The sequence below is a fragment of the Lepisosteus platostomus genome, chromosome 23 (genome assembly GCF_059453375.1).
Source record: "Lepisosteus platostomus isolate fLepPlt1 chromosome 23, fLepPlt1.hap1, whole genome shotgun sequence".
Taxonomy (NCBI): Eukaryota; Metazoa; Chordata; class Actinopteri; order Semionotiformes; family Lepisosteidae; genus Lepisosteus; species Lepisosteus platostomus.
In genome coordinates, this window is record NC_142633.1 from 12,497,894 (window position 1) to 12,520,510 (window position 22,617).

Below are 22,617 nucleotides of genomic sequence, written 5' to 3' on the forward strand. Positions count from 1 at the left end.
CTCTTACTCTGAGGGGACTTATCTACCACCTTCTGAGTGAAAAGCCCCTTCAGATGCAAATTCACCAACCTCAAGTTCCCCAGAAAAGAAAACAAAGCCGCAAGCATGACAAATACCTGAAGGGCTAAACAGAGAAGCATGATAAACACTGCTGCCTCTGTTCCTTTAAGAGTTCTGGTTGTGATGCACCGAGATCACTGCAGCAGCTGTACAGAGCAGATCAAGGACATGCTGGAGAGTTAGGACCCCAGCACCGAGCTGAGAAACACAACTTCCTTGAAAAGGCCTTGGGGTGTGCCACAGCTAGGGTGCTCCTGGTGTCTGCAGGAGACACTGCACTTCCTGTCCACCTGTCCACCATTAAGCACACTCTCTAATGCACACTGGCAGCTCCAATATCACTAGCAGATCCATGGATCTGTTGAGACCTGTGCCGAATTGCTTGTCTATGTCTCCTTACCATTTTACTGCGAAGTGGCAACAACAAAGCACGTCATGACTGCATGAAATTCTTCTGGAGACCTCAGCAGAAACATTCAAGCAACCCACTGACATGTTAAATCTAAGGGCATTGTAATGCTCATGTAAAGGAAATGTATATCTCCTTTGCAAGAGCATAAATATACATTTAGCACTCACTCTGTTTATATTGAAGGGAATAGAGCTGTAGCCAATATCTGGTTTGTATCCCATCTCCTTCAAAAGAGAAAAAGAAGTACGTATTGATATGAAAGCTTTTTGAAAACCTTCACAACAATGAGGCAATACACATCAGAGAAATTCTGTTTTTCCACAATATGGCCTCCGAAGGACAGGTTTTATAAAAGCATAAGTGTATTAATTGCTGTGCTTTATACGTAAATATCACCTGGCAAACAGTTCTCAACTTTGCCTTTGCCAATGTTTTGTCATAATAATGCCCCAAAAGTGTTGTTTTTAAATTAAATTAGTTTTTTTTTCCAGTACAAACTTCGTTACCAGCTGTAAAGGATGTAGATTCATATCAGATTATACACATTGTAATGATATTGAACACGTCTTTATTGTTTGATTTCATTCAAGAAGATGCTTCTTTGTGTTTACTGTAAAACGCCGCTGATTAACAATTTTCGAACAGTGATTTTGCCGCTTATGAATTTGGCTCGTTGCTCGCTTCTTTCTGAGCACACGGGGAGAGAGGGAATAATCTTTCAGATGAATAAATTAATAGTGTGCTCCTGTATTGACCCCCAATGCCGTGATTTCACTACCCAGAACCCTGCCCGCTTTCCTTTCACCGAAACAGTTGGCGAGCATGAAAGATAAAGAGTTGTGCCTCCACACGTGTGGGGCCAGCTTAGTCGTGGCTTTCCCACACTCGTGTTTCATTCTCGGCTTTCAGCTGACTCACAAAGGAAGCGTGCCGTGTAGAATTGCCCGTTAGAGGTGAGGGTGTGGGTTTTGACCCCTCCTGATTTCGCGCCTCTCCATCAAGTGCGTCTCCCAGGAAACATCAAAACTGAAACCATATCAGTCCTTTTTCTAAAGTTTTTTTCCCTCCCCAAAACATGCTCAGACCCGGTAGGGAAATCAACAACTTGCACACACAAGCGTCACAATAAAGCGCACATAGTTTGGTCTCTGCTTTAAGTAGTTTTTACCCAATAGGTTTGTTTAACGAACGTCTCGAAAGAACGAGGCAAATTATATTTCAGGTGGGTAGCTGCGTCAGCATGCCTAGGCTGCAAAGGAACAAGTAATAGGTTTATTCCATGCTGAAAAAAAGAAGAAAGAGAACACAACGTTTCGGCCGTGGAGCCTTCTTCAGGTGTCGCCGCAAAATACCAGTCTTCACTCAGCAGAAAGTTTTTCTCAAAACGCCACCGTGCATTCTTTGACCAAGAACCAAGCGAATAATACTGAATCAAAACACCTCCTACATTCGCCCACAGAGCTGACTTTTGACATTCATGAGTATCAGAACACTTTAGGAAAACCCCAGCACTGGTCAATAACATCGCATCTGCACAATCCCGTCCACTAACAATATTTGTATCCACCTCCGAGCGTGTGTCTAAACAAGGGTGAGTGCTCAGGCGAGTTAGACAATTGCTGTGTGTGCTGGATTTCCTGTGTGTGGGGCTATAGTTACACGTTTTCATCTCAGGTCACGGTCGAGTTTCCCATAGAGACGGACAAATCTCAGCCAACAGTCTGCACAGGGAAAACTGTGGGATCAACAGTACCTAGATGTGGAATGTTCTTCTATGCATAACGTACGAGTGGAAATGTCCGAGGAAACTCTTAAATGTCGAAATCCTACAATTCCCAAACACCTGTCAAGTTTGTATTTATAATTTCCCTTGCTCGGGCTTGGCCTCCACGCTGCGGTTTTTTTTTTTAATTACAGAAGAAAAACGACGAGCAGCAACTGCACCAGTGGTGATGGTCGTTGGAACGGCCAGGCATGCGCCTGACATATTTCTGCTAATAGCGCTGCCACTTCAGAGAGGCCGTTTGATCTTTGCCTCCGGCAGCAGGTCTGAGTTTCAGGGGGCGGGAATTTCCCAGGTTTCAGGGCCACAGGCCTTGCACGCCGCGGTCACACACCGACACACTCCCTCGGTCGGCTTGTGCGCCCCCACCCCGTGCTTTCTGGAGACATCCGAATCACTAAACCGTGAAGTAATTGATGTCATCCATTGTCGCCGGGAGCCACGCGATTGGCTGGGGAGTGTGGGAAAGCTCGGGGAGCTTGAGCTCCACGCGGCCAGACCCGGAGCCCGACTATAAATACAGCAGAGCTTCGCCACCAGCCCTTCAGACCGACTCTGAACTTTGGCATCGCCCAGCCAGACCTGCAGCGACAATCAGCGCGTACCCTTACCGCCATGGCTCCTATCACTGTGCAGAGGGAAACTACCGCCTTCCACTTCTCGAACAAAGAAAAGAACAGAGTAAGTACGAGTTGCGCGGATGTTGTTCAATCAGGGTCTGCTTGAGAGTCATGATCTGTAACCCCGTTCCCTTGAGATCCGAGAACTCAAACCGTTCTGCTCTCTCTTCCAGCTGCGCAAGCCGATCGTGGAAAAGATGCGCCGAGACCGCATCAACACCAGCATCGAGCAGCTGAAGGCGCTGCTGCAGAGGCACCTCAAGCAGCAGCAGCAGCAGCAGCCGCAGCCCAACGCCAAGCTGGAGAAGGCGGACATCCTGGAGATGACCGTGCGCTTCCTGAAGGAACAGAGCGAGTCCTGCGCCAGCGCGGGCTACCAGCAGGGCTTCTCCGGGTGTCTGCAGGAGACCCTCCGGTACCTGTCTCTCCACGCCCCTCAGCAGGCCGCCGAGCGGAAAGCCCTCGAGTGTTTCTACGGCTTGCAGAAGAGAGCCTCTCGGACCCGTCGCCCGGACGGACAGCTCCCCACACCCACGCGGACACCGATCTCTGCCAAGCAAGTGGCACCGAGCCCACGCACGACTCTGTGGAGACCCTGGTAGAGGGGACTTTAGAGTGACTGAGGACAATCCGATGAAACTAGAGGAGAGCTTGAAGTCCAGGACTCCTCTGATTGAGTAGGAACGTACTGTTTCCATGATTTTCAATACACCTTGTGTGTATACTGTCTCCACTCACCCTTTGTAAGGAGTGAGATAATTATTCTCTAGAATTCTATGAAAAAAAATTTTTAAGTAGAGAAAGAGCATTGTCCCGATGGTGCGTTTTAATTCTACAATGTTTGTAGCACACTTATTGTTGCATTATTATATAGTGCGTATAATGAGTTAATGAGTACAGATGTTTGTACAGTGTATGGCGGCTGTTCTGTATTATATTTATATATTCCAGCATGTGTTATAAGGTTTTCTTTTTGTAAAAACTGTTTTATGACAATGTCATGTGTTAAAACAACAACAAGGTTTTACAGAATAACCACAAGGTTTTGGAAAAATGAAATTTCAAAGGCACGCTTGTATAATAAAATCTATTTAATTTATTTTTGTGAGTCGTTTCTTAAGTGGTGTAGAAGTAACATTTAGATATTTTGACAAAACATTTAGGTCTGACATGGTTGTCTATCTTCAATAACCTCCTTCCATTGCTCGTATTAAGTTCTTAATGGCTACACATTCATTTCTGACTCGTAAAGCTATACTAACTAGTAACTGATCAGCAGAAATGAGCGTTTATGTGTCAGAATTGATGTATTCCTGTGTGCTTTTGAATATGGGGTACCAATGATCTTTTTTTATAGCGCCTTTTCATTCAAATTGCATAATTATAAAGGTGGTGGTCGCATTTTATATCATCCGCTATCCTTTTCTTCGCCCGCAGCTATTGTTAAGGATTTTTTCTTTTGTTCTCATGTTAACTAATGTTTGTTTTTTTTTAATTCCTCTGAGGAGTTCACACGTACCTCCACAACAGCTTAGTCTTTGAAGTAATGGCGTGCTTGTCAATCGCAGCCTTCAAAATTGCTAAGTTTTCTCACTTTTGTTTGAGAAAGACTTGTTGGAACGTGCAGCTAATTGAACTCACGGGTTCACCTGCATCCAAATACGCATTGAGACTGAGAAATAGCTGCTTTTCTTAATTTTGTTCGGTCGCACTTTTATAATAGTTGGCAGAAATTCCTTATTAACATCGAACGAATAGCTCAAGTACAACAGGAATTCCTTTGTAGAGTCGTCTGAGTCCTCGCTAAATTAGCAAAAGAAGGTTAATAAGCACATTCTAGAAATGAGACATTTTATGATGTCGTATCACAATACATCAAAGTGTAAACATTAAAATAATCACCCTAGCATAATCATTTATATTGATTATTCATAATCATTTTGGGGAAAATGTACACTAAATTGTGAATTGATCAACACTATAATTGGCAAATATTTTGAGCTCATTTTATTTTATCACAACTCGAAGATTGTAAGATATTGCTGGTTCTCATCTTCTATTAAGTTGGAATGCATGAGGAATTTGTGCCTACTATTAAAAAGCGTTACCATATTTACTAGTATATTTCGAATAATTTCATTGTGACGAAATAATTACGTACTTAAAGAATCAAAGGGCGAAACTGTGAGCTTATGTTCGTTTTACATTAGACAGTTTTTATTTCTATGAAAAGTTCTATTAAAACCTTTCTCTGAAAAGTTATTTCTCTAAAGTGGCTCCGAGCCTGTCATGGTAAGGTTTCCCCATGTCAGCTAGGTGCCGAGTTTCGCACATGGCGGCCTCACGTGCCTTGCCACCTCTGTTATTGAAGTCTTTCTGCAAAAGGCTGTGAAGTGTGCTGTCTTGGTAGGTGTCGAATTCGTGACGCTTTAGATCGGAACACGCAGACTGGAACTACAAACGATTGATGTTCCAGCCCTTTGATCTTGATCTCGGGCGCTTCGCCCCACTGTAACTTTACAGCAGACTTTTGTGGGAATATGTATCTCCGCGTACTTTTAGAAGTAAAGCAACTAGGTAGGACCATAGTAGTTCAGGTGGGTAGCTGCGTCAGCATGCGTAGGCTGCAAAGGAACAAGTATTAGGTTTATTCCATGCTGAAAAACCGTGGAGCCTTCTTCAGGTGTCTCTAGTTAAGACCATTACCTGGGTGAGAGAAAAGCTGAGGGAAAGGAGAACTCATGCTAAGTTCCCTTTACAGACAATTTATGAAACATTTTCTCTGAATGATTACTGCAAGGCTCAGCATTTTCTGGGCACATCAGTCTTTGGGCTCACCTGTTTCCAACACTGTAAATGAAAATGAACCAGTCAGACTAAATGTGGCATTAGGAACAGCTATGCTTCTGTGTTCTAGGACACACTGAGTCCACCGGGAGATAAGGTGCCTGGTATGGCCTGAAATGTCTGACTTTGAAGTCATTCTTTACTGTTGGGTCATGAGAATATTCATACTGCAGATGAAATTACAGATGTTATATATTCTTCCTTTTTTAAATTATAACACAGTGGAGATACATTGGCACACTCTCTACGGAAAACGAGTCAATCGCAGAACATCACCTTCACCAACGTTACCTAAATAATGTTAATGCACACTCTACATATTCTCTCATCTCACATTGTCCAGAACATTTTACAGATACAGCGGTGTGCTGGCAATGTAGCCTTGTCGAGCAACTGAAATATACGCGCCTATTATTTAGACGGCAAAGAAAAGCGTTTTTCTTCTTTAAAGGTATGATTGTTTCTATAGAAAAAGACTCTCCAAGTCTTTTGTTTGGGTGAGCGTACTGACTGTTGCCTCATCCAGGTGGATACTGCACATAATGCATTATTATTATTATGTGTGCGTGTCGAATCAATATAACTCATTAATCCAAAGATACTGAATCATTTTTTTTCAGATACAAAGTGTATAAAATTAAAACGTCTGACAGCAAAATACATTCATAATAGTGGCATCAACAATAAAGTGCAGCAAACGGCAAGAAACCAGTCTCCCACTCATGTTTCGGGTATCAGTCACCGATGTGTACAGTCTGCTGTGAGGCGTCGAGGCTCTGAGAGCGCATTTTCCTCTGTTTCTCACAGTCTCTCCTTTTACTGATGTCCATAGGGAAACTACAGAAGTGTGTCTCATTACACATCATATTAGCAGTAGTGTTTGATCTCCCACTGTGGCGGGGGTTGGGAAGCATCAGTTCCCCGGAGACCGTAGAGCAACAATAGCTGTCAGTTTAAGTTTCAATCAAAGGTCTGAAAGGCACGTCAACTCGGATTGATTCATGTCGAATCGAATTCAATAGAACGCCGTCGTTTTTATTCATTTAAGGTACAAAGGCTCACTGAATAGCAAACCTTAAAATAACGAATACGTGGAAAACATGTGAAAGGCGCTATCTAAATTACACGAGACAATGCTACTGTCGTGACTTAAGGTTACTTAAAATAGAGTAAGTTTCACAATTTCAGTAGGGGCATTTTAAATAATAAACTGGGATCTAGCTTATTTTCTATTGGACTCTTCGGTATAGCGCATACTGACTAAGGCTCCGCACCACGGTCTCTGGGAATGGACTGATTGACAGCTCGGTGTGGGAACCTTCAGCTTCCCAGACACTCACAGAGTGTGACAAACCCAATGAAGATTTTTATTGCCTGTCTCGTTATCTGTCGGACCCCTTTCATTCTATTTAAGGGGAAGGTAAACGATTTCACCAATGAATATGAACTAAACGCTTTCTCAGGATGTTTGCTTTCAGAAGCAATCCTCCTTCTCTTCGAGTTAAAGCACCAATGTGAAAGTAGACAATAAAAAAAAGAGTTTGGTGTCATCGAATTTTATATTCTTTGTCCGAAAAAGCGATGTTTTTGTACAAAGTCTAGAATTTGAATAGATGAGTTCTTGAAGCATATTACTTTCTTCAGTAAATTAAAAAACAAAATCACACCTATGCTTTTGAGGGAGGTTAAAACGATGTAGTCGCAAATTGAGCCGAAAGATTGGACAGGCAATGCGTTTACGACGAATTACGTTTGTGGTCACACTGGCAATTCAAAACACAAGTCATTCCTCAGCGTGTTCTGAACAGTGCTGAACATTCACGTTTACGGAAGCTTAGAAGCGCTAAGTATGTCGTTGTAACGTTGTACTAATTGAAACGCTTTTTTTTCCTCCTTGGCGCTCTTAAGCTTCCGTACACGTGAGTTTGTGCGTTGTTCATTCTACACGCGGCACTGTGGAGCTTGAGCAGGGCAGTGATCAGCACCATGGACAGAGCCTGCACACCCATTTAGCCTAACAGCGTGTAGTGCATTGCAAGGTTTACTTATTTGATTAGCAATTAACCGCTTTTAAGGCTTTTTAATTAATCGCTTCTACATTTGCTGCGCTTTTTTGCAATTCTTTACTGCGCTTTTCTTAGATTTTCTAGTTTAACATCGTAAATAGCCTACTCACAAGAGTTGTTCAAAACTACCACACTGCCTGTTTACGGCGGCCAGTAATGTAATGATCATACTCAAGTGCGGAAGGACGCACACAAAACACTTGACGGCATAGTTGCAAAACACGAGGTTAAGATGAAATGTACGACATAAACATGTAACTTTCACATCCATTTTTATTAAATTAAAACAACAAATCGCAACAATGTGGGTGAAAACATTGATAATAGTTGTTTTAGAAAAAAACAACACATTTTTCTGACAAACTACAGTGCATTTTGTCTTCATAGAAGACGCTATTTCATTACATATTTCAATTAAAGAAAACTGTCAAACAATATGGACAATTAAAAATTACATGCATAACAATACATTATTGAAGGAAGGAGTCCTAGAGAAGAAATTTTCTTGTACAAAAAGTTTCAATAAAAATTTAAAACCAGTGGGTTATATATAATAAAAACATTACTTAAGTAATTTACTGCTAAAATACTTTTCCAGGCCAAGAAAAATAGTTCGGACTACCGTCTTCACAGAAGACAATAGAGCTAGTGTAAAAGTACAGAAATTTCCTGAAATAGAAAATACTCTAAAGTACCTTAGGTCTGCATTGCAGGCAGATAGTACCTTGTATCACAAGACATAAGTAGCACATTATTTATCCAACACCAGGAAATAATTCTGACTCATTTTGAAGAAATACACCATTAAAAATCTTCTGCACTTGACTGACAAAAGAGAGAAATAATATTACAAAGTTATAATTGCTGACCATGTTCATCTTAGGGAGGCCTGTGCAATTCAGTTTGTTCCAGCATTTGAGAACAGTCTGTAATGCTCTACCAGGGCCTCCAGAGGATTGTGTTAGCCTGAGTCTCTCCTTTGATGGTGGTGTGATGGACTGGGGAGCTCAGCTGAGGCAGGACACTCTGACAGCTGCTCTTATCCAAGGAAAGCTGTGTGTTCTGGAAATGGTTCAGCAGTCTTCCCTGGGACTCCACCTTGGTCCCATCCTGGGAGAGGAAGCGCTTGATTTCTTGGACACACCTGGAGTAGCCTTCACTTTCAGCTGAGGGCCCAGAGGGGGCGCTCACGGGCTGGCGCTGGCTGTGCCGCCTCAGGTAGCAGACCGTCATTTCCAGGATGTCGGCTTTTTCCAGCTTGGAATCCGGCTGCTGGTCCAGGAGCTGCCTGAGCTGCTCGATGCTGCTGTTGATGCGATCTCGGCGCATCTTCTCCACTATCGGCTTTCTCAGCTGCAAAACAAGGACAAGACACCTGTCAATCACCTGGCTCTGGGATCCAACACTGCTTACAGAGTTAAAATGGATATTTTTAAAAAGCACTGTAACATCTAAGCTTCACAACTCACCTTGATGGCCAGAGTCATGTGCTCCTTCGAATAGCCCATTGCTGCAGTGACTGTAGGTGCCATGGCTGTATCTGTGTGCTGGAGCGCTCTCTGTAGAGGGAGTCTGAGAGTCTGACTTGTGCTGGTTCATCTCTCCTATTTATAGTCCCCAATCTCCATACGAATGTGTGGGTCTGGGGCTTGTTGGAGTTTCTCACAGTCCGTAGCCAATGGACGAGCTCGGGGGACAATGGGGAAGCTGGGATTGCCACATGCTCAGTCAAGTTGAGCATTAATGCTCAACTAAATTGCTTCATTAATGTTCAGGTTAGTAATTTGTATTGAGTACAGTGTCATGCAATACAGGAGTTGACAAAAATAAGATTTTTAATTTTGCCTGCTGTCTAGTTTTTTTTTCCATTTTCAACAAAATACTGTCAAATAGTATCTGTTAGATACGTGACTAAATTAATCCTAATTAAAAAGATTATGATTTTGGCAAGAAGGATACGCTTATACTGGAAATGTAGATAATGGCTAATACGTCTCATGATTTAAAAGTGGAGATGTATTCCAATGTGTCTAAGCGACTTCAACCTTTCAGGAATTTAAGTTAGGCAAAGTCTGATTTTATTGCAATCATGATTGTTCTTAAACACTGTAGCTGAGGATCACCAGTGATTGATGGAAACACACTGATAAAAGCTCTCTTCTGTCGATGGAAAGTGCAGTGTGTCCAGATGTCACAGATGTGTCTCCAGCCTTGTGCTGTGAGCAGAAAGTCGCTCAGGGTTTCATCACATTAGTGACGGCAATTGGCCCTGTATTGTGGGAGATCCATAGTCTGACATCACAGACCATCTGGAGGAAGAGGTGATCAATGACTGATAGGGTTTAGTTAGGGTTTTTTTCTTTCATTTCTCATAAGAAGCATATATTGTTGTACTATATGGATAGATATACTTCATAGGTATTCCTCATAACACATTTTTTTATTATTGAAGAAGTGTCACAAAATCTAATTACAAATTCAGTGCAGAACATGTAGTAATTTAGAAAGTATGAATTTGTTTTGGTGCTGACTGAACCTATTGTCAAATAACCATTATTAAGTGTATTATTATTATTATTGCTTCATATGATCATACTGTTGAGCTCACCACCATACTTTACCTCTTTACCTTAGGATTCACCATGGTCCAGCATGTCTTTACTCTGCGTTAGCATGTCAGATACCCTAGTGTCAGAGTACTGCCACCCCCCTTGTCCACCCAGACAAGAAGGTGCCCAGATGCAGGTGGGACTGAGGAATCCTAAAGACGCTGGAACTGTGACTGTGCTCTCCAGAGCTTTCCCACACTCTGCCCATTGACAGAGCGCTCACTGCAACAATAGAAGTGTGCCTTGTCAGATGCTAATTCACTTAGACCAGCAGATGTTGACAAGACTCTCAGGGACCAAGCTTATTCGTTAAATACAGTTTAATCAAGGACCTGATGAACACAAACATTTAGACAGGAGTCAGGTCCATTTTGAAAAAGTGTTATTAAACAATAGCCCTCCAGGGAACAATCTCTGTGGTTAAGCATAAGTTAAAGGAGTTGCTTGGAAGTAGTGCTTTAACAAAATGACTACAGGAGTCTACCAGTAATTAAGTAATGTCATCAGTGCAGCACAAAGGAAAATGCAATTATTTATTGGTGTTGGGCTGACGTTTAACTTCTTCTGCAGAAGAAGAAAGCTAGCGTTGCAATTTGAAAAAAAAAACTTGTTTCTCTGAATGTAGATTTTTAAATAAAGAGGATTCTGCTTTACAATAAATTCATCAAAGACAACACTGGCTTTTTTGTTACTTTTGTACATGTTTAACTGACAAGCTTTCAAATAAGTTTTTGACATTCAAAGTCCATATTGAGCTTTTTTAAAAGATTTTAAATATAATATATAATATACGGTATATCATCATCGCAATCTTGTCATTTGCCTCTTGCTTGCCAGGATAGTCTCTGACTCCCCCACGACCCTGAATTGGATGAAGTGGCTAGAAAATGGGTGAATTATTTTTGTTACACCACCTTTGGTAGTATCCACAGTTTCAGCCTTCGTCCTGAGATCTAAACCGTGACATTTCTTGCAAGTGCGTCAGTCATCCTTCAGATGTGTCAAATTGTTTAAAGCATGCTTAAAATGTGTTCAGACGCATCGCGTAGCTCTTTCCAGCATCAAACCAAATATTAAACAGTTCTTTTAATCAAAACAAACTCTTGGAAATTAAAGGTATAAAACAGTCAAGTGCTTCTCATTGAAACTGCAGTCTAAGTTTCAGTTTGGAACAAATGGTATTTCTTGCAATATTAGTGTTGATTATTTTAAAAATATTTTGTGTGCCTCAAACTTTTCACAGAAAGATTGGGAAGCACTGTTGTAAGAGAATGCTGTTATAAGAATTGTAGATGTAGCACCTGACTCATAATTCCAGCATATAATCAAAATTGCTTCCTGTAATTTGCCAATCAAGACAAAAGAAGCAATTTTGATATGGATCTGAATCAATCAATCACCTTTACTCAAGCATGCACTAACCAGACTAGACATTTACTAACGGCAGGGTTCTGCATCTAAAACAAGTCACCACACAACTTTTGTCGATAAATAAACTGCCAGCCTTATTTATGGCAAGCAATCTGGAAAAGTACTAATTTGGTGGTTGTAGTTTGAAACCCAGACTGGGAATCTTAGAAAATCCCTGTAATTGGGTCATAGTAGGTTCGGTTTTATGACGAGCTTTTGCACGTCTCTTTTTTAAGTCTCTCTCAGTTTGCACAGTGAGTGTGTAGCGTCCCAGTGGAGGTGCTTTGTGCTGCTCTGTAGGTATCATCCTGCTGAGGCTCTGAGAGTGAGTTTTCCTCTGCTTCCCACACTCTCTCCATTCACTGAGTCCAGAGGGGAGACAATAGAAGTGTGTCTTATTACACATCACATTAGCGACGGTGTTTGATCTCCTGTATGGGGGAAAGTGAGCCCTTTTCCCAGCAGACCATCTGGATACCACAGAGAGATACAAGTCTGAGCAAACATCTGAAACTCTTACTTTTACACTAATCTTACAAACTGCACTCTTTAGACCCAGTGTGCTAAACGTTTATTTAATATTCGTTTTATAGCCACACAGTCCTTATTTAGCTATTCCCCCTCCTTGTGTAAAAACGTGTTCAGAGTATCATGTTTTTGAGCAAACTAAATGACCATTTCTAAGTGTAGTAATTTGAAGTAGGGGAGACTGCTTTAATGGTTCGAACTTTATTTCAGCTTTCAATGTTTTGTGATTGAAAAGTTATTTAAGCATAGGTGAAATACATATCTAAAATTGTATGCTCACTGCCAACCTTTTTATGCAGTCAAAAAAAAAGCAAGTGCTAAAAGACATGCTAGTAATCTGTTTAAAAGTTGCATATAATCAAGAAGTGTGTAGCAGAGACATGATTGTCATTTATGTTGGCATCTATGTTAATTTATTTATTTGATCTCTTTTATAGCCACTGTCAGTCCTGAATAACCTACCTACCCCCAAGTAAAAAAAAACTACAATAGTTGTCATGATGTCATTTGATTGGAATGTGTGCAACTTTCCACAAATCTTTGTGATGTTATAAATTGCACAATTATCTGTAGGTTTTTGAGCAAAAGTGTTACTTATTGAAAATGTCTTCTTTTATCTCTGATATATTTTGCAATTTGTGCTTTACTCTATTTATTCTAACTGGACTGTCGATTTTTATCTGCAAATCAGGTAAACATCAACAAGTCCATCAACCCTTTTCCAGGAAAGTGGTTTGCATTCCCAATATCCCACATACTCCTGCTTTTTAGCTACAAAGAAGCCATTGTCCCAGGGCTATATGCTGTCAATTTAACTAAATGTCTCCCCATGATCTCTGTAAATACTCTGATTGACTGCTCAGTGTGGGAAACTGCAGCTCTCTGTGGACTTTCAAACTGAATGGAGATCATACTTTTGCCTTCATACCTGAGGCCACTTAGTCTGATGATTCATGTTATTGTGCTTTTTTTCACCATGTTGCAAAAATGTGGACGAGGAAGAAAAAACTAATTATTGTAAGCATGCAAACCATTTAAAACCATGTAGTGATTAAGCCTGTTAATTCCTGTGACACTGAATGCTTTTAAACATAGTGTCAAGTATAATTTGAAATGACTGTGTTTGCTAAACTGAAAAAGCAATGTAGTTGTCACTATAAGCGTTTAAAGAGATGAGTGTTTCTTCACAAAGTTTATTTAGTTTTGGTATAGTGCACAGTGTAATATAATAATAAATGATAGTATTAAAGATGATATTTTAACATTAAAGATAGTGTTGGCTAGGCCTGAAATGACACTTATTATATAAACCACTTTTGTTTTTATATGAAAAGGAAATTCTTCTTTGGAGAAATAATCCTAAATATTTCAGTTACATTTTTGTTCCTGAGTTAAAATATTTCCCTCATCCTAAATAAAGGCCTGAGGTATTAAATCAGTCTTTATGGTGCACTTTTCAATTTTTAGAAAAGAAATGGATTGAAAATTTTGCTGGATTTACAGAACAGGTCTTGTTCTAGTTTTCAAAACCAGCAATAATCCACCCAAAAAATAAATATGATTGTTTTACATGTTGTAAAAATTGAGAAAAGACTGTCCATGAGCCTTGAACTGTATTTACATGACATTTATTTTTTCAGAAATGAAATACATATCCATTAAAACACTATGACAGTGATTAAATTGACTTTAGGACTGTACCATTAGGACAGATGTTATTATTACTGTATTCTTCTATCATAATAGAAACATCACAAAATGCATAGTTGCATTAATAATTACTCTGCAGTTGGGCTTTTGGTAAAACAAGGTTTAACATTCTATACCAAAGCTCATAAAACATTTAGGCAAAACATTTCACTTTAAGCATGTTCAAAAAAAGTATACACATCTGAAACATTTTGAATGTAACTGTAAGCACTGTATTATTTTTTCACAAAATAGTGAAAAAAGTCAGAAATGCAAGTGGTTATTGTTACAAGATACAGATTTCTTTTTCAAAGAACATAAAAAATATGATATACATTACAAAAATCCATCTTCAAATATGAAGATAAACCATACTTTCTATCTTTGTATGACAAAATACAGTAAGGGATTTGTCCCTAACAGGATGCATATTCATAGACAGCATATCATTGCTGTTTGACATGATTCAGCCAGATGTCTAAATCATTTTAGAATGATACCACTTACTTATAAAGTAATTACATATGCTCAAACTAGAGCGAACACCATTTTGAAAGAAAAACTTTTCCCTCCAAACCTTAAAATTAAACAACTCAATGTTGCAACACACTCCTTGTTTGACAAGAAAAAAATAATTGCCTATATTCTCCACAGAAGAAGTTAAGAAATTAATTTGACTAACAGACTGTATCACCTAATCGTTCACAGGAAATTACAAGTACCATAAACTTAAGTTTCCTGAACTTGGAAACTTTACATTTTTTCAATTAGGTTGAAAACAGCTTCTGCACATGGAAACATATGGCCCATGCTCATCTTAGACCAGTCTGTTCAATTTAGTGTGGTGTCAGTCTGCAGTGCTCTACCATGGCCGCCAGAGGGCACTCTTTCCCAGAGGCTTTTCTGTGATGGTGGTGTGATGGACTGGGGAGCTCAGCTGAGGCAGGACACTCTGACAGCTGCTCTTATCCAAGGAAAGCTGTGTGTTCTGGAAATGGTTCAGCAGTCTTCCCTGGGACTCCACCTTGGTCCCATCCTGGGAGAGGAAGCGCTTGATTTCTTGGACACACCTGGAGTAGCCTTCACTTTCAGCTGAGGGCCCAGAGGGGGCGCTCACGGGCTGGCGCTGGCTGTGCCGCCTCAGGTAGCAGACCGTCATTTCCAGGATGTCGGCTTTTTCCAGCTTGGAATCCGGCTGCTGGTCCAGGAGCTGCCTGAGCTGCTCGATGCTGCTGTTGATGCGATCTCGGCGCATCTTCTCCACTATCGGCTTTCTCAGCTGCAAAACAAGGACAAGACACCTGTCAATCACCTGGCTCTGGGATCCAACACTGCTTACAGAGTTAAAATGGATATTTTTAAAAAGCACTGTAACATCTAAGCTTCACAACTCACCTTGATGGCCAGAGTCATGTGCTCCTTCGAATAGCCCATTGCTGCAGTGACTGTAGGTGCCATGGCTGTATCTGTGTGCTGGAGCGCTCTCTGTAGAGGGAGTCTGAGAGTCTGACTTGTGCTGGTTCATCTCTCCTATTTATAGTCCCCAATCTCCATACGAATGTGTGGGTCTGGGGCTTGTTGGAGTTTCTCACAGTCCGTAGCCAATGGACGAGCTCGGAGGACAATGGGGAAGCTGGGATTGCCACATGCTCAATGAAGTGCTTATTGCCGGGGACAATGGTCGTCTCTCTGGGGAACAGGTGGAGGGGAGGGGGCGATGGCGAGTGACTCACAGGGCGCCGTGTGAATCTGGGAAAGTGGTGACCCTGTAAAGAGAGCAGGCCTGCTGCCTGGTGATGGGATCAATGACACTGTAACAACACAGTACTAATATTTGCCGTGTATGTGACACAACCCAACATGTTTTCTCAAAGCTTCAAAATGTGTTTGACCTTAGATCTTGCTGTAGGTGTTCAATGACTATAGCAAAGCCAAATTACTGGTGCAGTGCTGCTGTTTGACCTGCAGTAAAGGTACTTCAATAAAATACCCAGTGTCTCCAGAATTTGTCTTGTTGTAGAAGTGGGCTCCCCATTGTGATTCATGCATCCATTGCCTAACCTCTTATTCCCATTCAGGAAGCTGGAGTCTATCCTGGCAAGCAACAAGATCAAGGCAGGGTACATCCTGAATGGGATGCCTGCCCATCGCAGACCAATTCCCCCAAAAGCTGATTAACTCAGTTATCTGCCATGTTAACAAACACTCCATTTCAAGATTTGAGCTGCTTTCTATATCTTACACAAAATCCATGTGCTTTGTACTGTTGTCAAGTTGTTGATGTGTTGATCTAATTCTGTACGATTGTTTAATACAGCTTTTAAACGAATACTATGAATTGTCATGCAGGATAAAGTCATTTGGACACAGTGGCATGTTACACTGAGGTGCTTCTTCTGAGAGGGATATGTACATGCAAGTAGCTTTTCTACTCTAAAGCTTTGAGGTTAATCTGACGTGCTAAAATGGTACAAAACGTAGTTGTTGTGAATGGTATTGTGTATTAGCATATAAATGACAAAATATAATTTAAAAAATGAGAATACGTCAAGCAGTGGATCAGAGAGCTGCAGTGTGTCCAGATGTCACAGATGTGTCTCCAGGCTTGTGGCTGGTCCGCACTGTGAGTAAAAAGCTGCTCAGGGTTTCCCACACTGTGCTCTGTGTGCTGTGCTCCCTGCACAACAAAAGCAGCCGTGTGTGCTGAATGAGACATTAGTGACGGTGATTGGCTGTGTATTGTGGGTCAGCCACAGCCTGACTTCACACACCATCTGGACTGAGAGGAGATCAATATTGTATCAATACATCTCTACCTCCAGCCTTCAAGGAGTGTTATGTTAGAATTGTAAAACCTCATTAAGAGGTTTGGTATTTGTAAGGCCTCCTTTAGAATATTGTGTACAAATATTGTGGTCACCACAATATAGGAAGGATATTGCTCCTTTGGACCAGGTACAATCTGGGGTTTCAGGGGATATCCATCGCTGACAGGCTGAAGGAAATGGATTTTTGAACAGAGAAAAATATGAGCCAGTTCTTTAATCAAAGGGTTGAGGGTGTGTGAAACGAGCTACCCAGCCATGTGGTTGAAGATGATCCCCTGACGTCTTTTATAAAATGGCTGTTTGAGATCAGTAGGTCAGTTACCTACTATCTACCAAACAGGCTAGATAGGACAAATGATCTCCTCTCATTTTTAACCTTTCTAATGGTCTTACTGCTGTGTCTAGGATGTTTCATAGGAACATATGAAACCATGGTAGGAGGACAGCAGAACTAAACATGTGGCTCTCACGTATGAGAATGAAATGAAATCTAGTCAGGAAACTGGGCTCCCAGTGATTCAGTGACTTAACTGCAGTGGTTATTTAGGGGTGTCTCTATTTACCCTGTTACCTGAAACTATATTACATACAATGTTAAAAATTCTATGTTTTCACTGTAATCCCCTAAAATGTTTTCTCTGTACTCCATTGCTTATCGAGGGGCTCTTCTCATACTCCCTCCCCTGCTCACTTTGTCCACCCAGAGAAGATGTTGCCCAGATGCTGGTGGGATGATTGAGGAATCCTAAAGACGCAGGAACTGTGACTGTGCTCTCCAGAGCTTTCCCACACTCTGCCCATTGACAGAGCGCTCACTGCAACAAAAGAAGTGTGCCTTGTCAGATGCTAATTCACTTAGGCCAGCAGATGTTGACAAGACTCTCAGGGACCAAGCTTATCCGCTAAATACAGTTTAATTAAGGACTCAGTGAACACAACAACTTACAAAAAGCAAAGTCTAGGTAAAGTGTGCTTTTAAGATAATAAGCTTTAGATAAAAATGCACATAATTCTTTCTACACACTTGATCAGCACTCTGTATCATTAAGTTTAAACTTGAGCAAAGAAATCAGATTTAAAGAGTGAATGGGATGTGGACTGGAATTTGTGAAAGATTATATTAATTGCTGAGATATGCCTTTCCATTCTGATTGGAATGATTCTGATTCTGAAAATCTGAATTTTCAATATGAGGTGTTATAAATAAAACAGTAAGTGTCAAGAACTTTACCTGCAAAGTTAAAAAATGACTGAAATCTGCTAACAAAAACAAGTTTTGTAGAACAGTAAAACAGAGTATTCATTGAGAATGATCTTTTGGAAGACTATGAATGCCGGGTTGAGGAAGGTCTTTAAATTCCTTTCCCTGAGTGCTGTGCTGTGCTACATGGGGCTTTCCAAGCACATTGGATCTGACCTCCTGCATATGAAGAGAATTTCAATGTTGTAGAAAGTGTGCCAAAGGAATTACAGCACTGTGTTTGACAGTTTCAACCCTGTTGCCAAACAATTGAGTCGCTAGCGATTCAGTGTGTGTGCTGCTCTTGCCCACACTGACCCAGAGGAGCTAACAGTGGCTCTCTGAGATGAAGCTGGACAGATAGATACTGTGAAGTAAGCCTGGGCCCAAGCCAGCCATAACAGAAGTAATATTCAAAATGTCAGAACTCTCCTTTCTAAATGACGTACTTTCTCTAAGACCGAAGCTAATCAGTGAATCACACCCCCTATCCCTGCAGGCTGTTGTGTGGGGGTCACTCCATTAGTATCGGCCCACTGGGACTCTGAGAGTGAGTTTTCCTCTGTTTCTCACACTCTCTCCATTCACTGAGTGAAGAGGGGAGACAATAGAAGTGTGTCTTTATTACACATCACATTAGCGACGGTGTTTGATCTGCCATTGTGGGGGCAAAGATGCCTCATCCCCAGGAGACCATATGGGACCAAAGTGTCATTGTGCAGCTTCAGTCAGACCCCAGAAACCTGTGTCAGCGCAGATGGATTTAATATGCAACACATTTATACTCCCGGTGCCTTTTTGGCGGTAAACCAGGAGATGTGAGGATGTTTGTATAGAAATTTAATAATGACAATGTTATGTCACAGGCATTAGGGAGCTGACACTAACCTAGGTGAGGTTAAGGTTACCTGAGAGAGAACCAGGATAAAACTGGTAAACAGGGCCTTCACAGTAAAAAGAAAACTTATTCAAGCTGGCTGGATTCAATAGAACATGTTAAATTCCAAAAGCACTTTATTCCTGAAAGGTACTACTGTTACATGCCTTGCAGTTCAATTGAACTTTTCAACAGTTGATTGTTAAAACGTTTACCATGAGTGCAATTTTAACTCTAAACGTGCTCGGAAAAAAGAGCCTGAGGTTAATGAATTAACACATATACAGTAAGTCTTTAACTGGTTAATACATCACAAGGCATCGTTTTAAGCAAAACACGCTTCAGGGTTTTAAGGATCTGTTTAATCCTCGTTGGCTTCAGACACAGTAACAATGTTGATTTTGAACACTTCTACAGGATAAAAGAGTTCCTCCGGTGTGTTATTCTGTGGGCAGACTCAGGAGACATTGGTGTACTATCCTCTGGTGCTGTGGGCTTGATATTGACTGTGATCGTGTCTCCTGCATCCCACCCATATGATTATAACTGACCCACATTACCTTGTCCACACTGGTGAGTATTTACTATCATTATTATTCATTGAAGAGTGTGACAGAGGTATTTTGATGAAGTTGTTTGCAGATAATTGTCTTCAAAATACAAATATTCTCGAATGGCAACCAAGCCAAGCAATGTATTTAAACTGATGGCACTCTAAAACACATTCATGGCAAACAGAATGAGTGTTATCTGTGCCATGAGGTTAGATTTATCTACTGTTAGGACTTGGGGAAGAATAGATGAAGGTCAGATATGTCTTAATATGTGGAACGGTAGAATAATTAAATTCAATAATTTCTTAATCTTATTTAGGAAATTGTATTATGTAAGGTTACTGTATTAACAATTCAAAACACTGGCTCATCCAAAAATTCAAATGGAGACCACTGCAGTTAAAAAGATCCACTAAAAAGCAGAAAAGCAGCTTTGACAGTGAGACTATTAATTCCTTTTGGGTGGATGGTTGACATTATATTGAATTAAATTTCTCCCTAAAAGTCTCAGATCTTTGGAAGCTCAACACAATCTCTGCATTATCCTATTCAGTATTTGCAACATTTGGGAAAATGTGTCAAAGGGCACATTGTTGTGATTTTACTCCCTGGACTCAACACAATGTTAACGTGCTGTAAGCAAAGATCGTGTTTATATTGGGTTGTGAATAAAGAAGTAAAGATTTCTTTGTAGCCTTTTCATTCAGATGTGTTCCAGTTACCTGTATATGGTGAGATTTTAAAAAACATTATTATAATTTATAAACTGTGGAAGCTGAAATTACTCTGAATCTTTTGTATATTGAACCAAATTTTATTTGATTTTGCTGTTTTGAAAAACAAAACAATATCCATGTTTGAGAACCATAGCAAATGAATATTATTCATACAAAAGAGTTCAGTCTTCTGTTCACAACAATACATTATCAATAAGCACCTTAAATGAAGGTTACAGGTAATAGCCCGTTTCTACAAACATTGTAAACTGGGCTGTGAGAAAAAATCACAACCATATCTTGAAGATGTCTCCAAGATCAGAACATATATGTCACCCTTAATAGAGTGTACAGATTGAGAAAGCTCCTTTATAAAAGGCATGGATACATTATAAACTTATCAATATTTCACAAACAAGAAATGAGAAATGTATATTTCACTGTGTGTGAGCATATTTCTGTGAAATAACAATATAACAAATGACCTAGGGCATTTTCTTATAAAAAAATATTTCATTACTGATAACAAAAGTGGCAAAAAGTTGCTTTGCATAAAACTTTTCTAAAGTACAAGCTCTTCACATGATTCTTTTTAAACAAGATACAATCTTGCCTTCACTGAAGGCAGGTTTCTGAGTTAGAAACCAATTTCTTTTTAACAAGAAGAATCACAGTTTCAACATTATTAAAATAATTTCTTGTGCAACAAGTAGTACCCGATATGCGCGGCGTGTTCCCACATTTGGGTAACATTTCTTTGCTTCCTGTTACTGAAAGCAAATCTGATAACATTCTGCATAGCAGAGGAGGAAGAAAAAGTCTTCTACACACTGAGAATTAGTGTCCTCGCCCGTCACGGACTGGACTGTTCAATTCTGTTTGCCTGAGGGTTTAGTAAGAGTCCACAGTGCTCTACCAGGGCCTCCAGAGGATTGTGTTAGCCTGAGTCTCTCCTTTGATGGTGGTGTGATGGACTGGGGAGCTCAGCTGAGGCAGGACACTCTGACAGCTGCTCTTATCCAAGGAAAGCTGTGTGTTCTGGAAATGGTTCAGCAGTCTTCCCTGGGACTCCACCTTCGTCCCATCCTGGGAGAGGAAGCGCCTGATTTCTTGGACACACCTGGAGTAGCCTTCACTTTCAGCTGAGGGCCCAGAGGGGGCGCTCACGGGCTGGCGCTGGCTGTGCCGCCTCAGGTAGCAGACTGTCATTTCCAGGATGTCGGCTTTTTCCAGCTTGGAATCCGGCTGCTGGTCCAGGAGCTGCCTGAGCTGCTCGATGCTGCTGTTGATGCGATCTCGGCGCATCTTCTCCACTATCGGCTTTCTCAGCTGCAAAACAAGGACAAGACACCTGTCAATCACCTGGCTCTGGGATCCAACACTGCTTACAGAGTTAAAATGGATATTTTTAAAAAGCACTGTAACATCTAAGCTTCACAACTCACCTTGATGGCCAGAGTCATGTGCTCCTTCGAATAGCCCATTGCTGCAGTGACTGTAGGTGCCATGGCTGTATCTGTGTGCTGGAGCGCTCTCTGTAGAGGGAGTCTGAGAGTCTGACTTGTGCTGGTTCATCTCTCCTATTTATAGTCCCCAATCTCCATACGAATGTGTGGGTCTGGGGCTTGTTGGAGTTTCTCACAGTCCGTAGCCAATGGACGAGCTCGGGGGACAATGGGGAAGCTGGGATTGCCACATGCTCAATGAAGTGCTTATTGCCGGGGACAATGGCGTCTCTCTGGGGAACAGGTGGAGGGGAGGGGGCGATGACGAGTGACTCACAGGGCGCTGTGTGAATCTGGGAAAGTGGTGACCCTGTAAAGAGAGCAGGTCTGCTGCCTGGTGATGGGATCAATGACACTAAAAACACAGCTCTGCTAACTAGAATGTGTGTGTGTATGTGACACATGATTTAAAATATTACGGTGTCCAGGGCTGTGCTCCTGAGTCTTACAGTCTGCACCAGGTCTTCCCAGTATGTTTCCTGTCAGTGCAATCTAAATTCTTTAAAATGTGTTTGACCATAGCTGTTGGTTCAGGTGCACTTTCTGCAAAGAATATAGTGATATGACATTAGCAATTAGCTTGCATAAATCTTAATCTTTTATACATATGCAGTTATAAGATTTTTCAGACTACTTGTTTTCTAAATTTTATTAACAAGTCTGTTGATTAATGTATATACTTTTTATTCTTGTTTTTGGTGATAGTACTGCTGCTTATGTCTTTTACATCAAATTCCATTTGGTTTGTTTTTGTATATTTGGTGGTAAATGATTTGGATGAATCAAATATTAAAATAATGGTTAATGGGCATCTTATACCTAAATTTGTACCTTCTCTGTTAGAATTATTCTGGGCAGTGTAACAAAGCAGTT

The 22,617-nt window shown here is 40.9% G+C and overlaps 4 protein-coding genes across 4 annotated transcripts; 1 reads left to right on the top strand and 3 right to left on the bottom strand.

Annotated features, from left to right (window-relative positions):
• Window positions 1-2,785: 2,785 nt before the first annotated feature.
• On the top strand, window positions 2,786-3,974 carry LOC148642068 (transcription factor HES-5-like). The gene is made up of 2 exons (XM_088616901.1): window positions 2,786-2,936; window positions 3,049-3,974. Exons 1-2 carry the CDS (start codon window positions 2,871-2,873, stop codon window positions 3,475-3,477), a joined length of 495 nt encoding a protein of 164 aa, XP_088473027.1. The 5' UTR covers window positions 2,786-2,870; the 3' UTR covers window positions 3,478-3,974.
• A 4,126-nt stretch (window positions 3,975-8,100) lies between these two features.
• On the bottom strand, window positions 8,101-9,379 carry LOC148642069 (transcription factor HES-5-like). The gene is made up of 2 exons (XM_088616884.1): window positions 9,258-9,379; window positions 8,101-9,141 (listed from the first exon to the last, which is right to left on the bottom strand). Exons 1-2 carry the CDS (start codon window positions 9,318-9,320, stop codon window positions 8,725-8,727), a joined length of 480 nt encoding a protein of 159 aa, XP_088473010.1. The 5' UTR covers window positions 9,321-9,379; the 3' UTR covers window positions 8,101-8,724.
• Window positions 9,380-13,947: 4,568 nt separating this feature from the next.
• LOC148642070 (transcription factor HES-5-like) lies at window positions 13,948-15,541 on the bottom strand. Its single transcript, XM_088617285.1, has 2 exons — window positions 15,420-15,541; window positions 13,948-15,303 (listed from the first exon to the last, which is right to left on the bottom strand). The coding sequence occupies exons 1-2, from the start codon at window positions 15,480-15,482 to the stop codon at window positions 14,887-14,889; spliced, it is 480 nt and encodes a 159-aa protein (XP_088473411.1). The 5' UTR covers window positions 15,483-15,541; the 3' UTR covers window positions 13,948-14,886.
• A 4,775-nt stretch (window positions 15,542-20,316) lies between these two features.
• On the bottom strand, window positions 20,317-21,856 carry LOC148642071 (transcription factor HES-5-like). Its single transcript, XM_088617283.1, has 2 exons — window positions 21,685-21,856; window positions 20,317-21,568 (listed from the first exon to the last, which is right to left on the bottom strand). Exons 1-2 carry the CDS (start codon window positions 21,745-21,747, stop codon window positions 21,152-21,154), a joined length of 480 nt encoding a protein of 159 aa, XP_088473409.1. The 5' UTR covers window positions 21,748-21,856; the 3' UTR covers window positions 20,317-21,151.
• Between the last annotated feature and the right edge of the window lie 761 nt (window positions 21,857-22,617).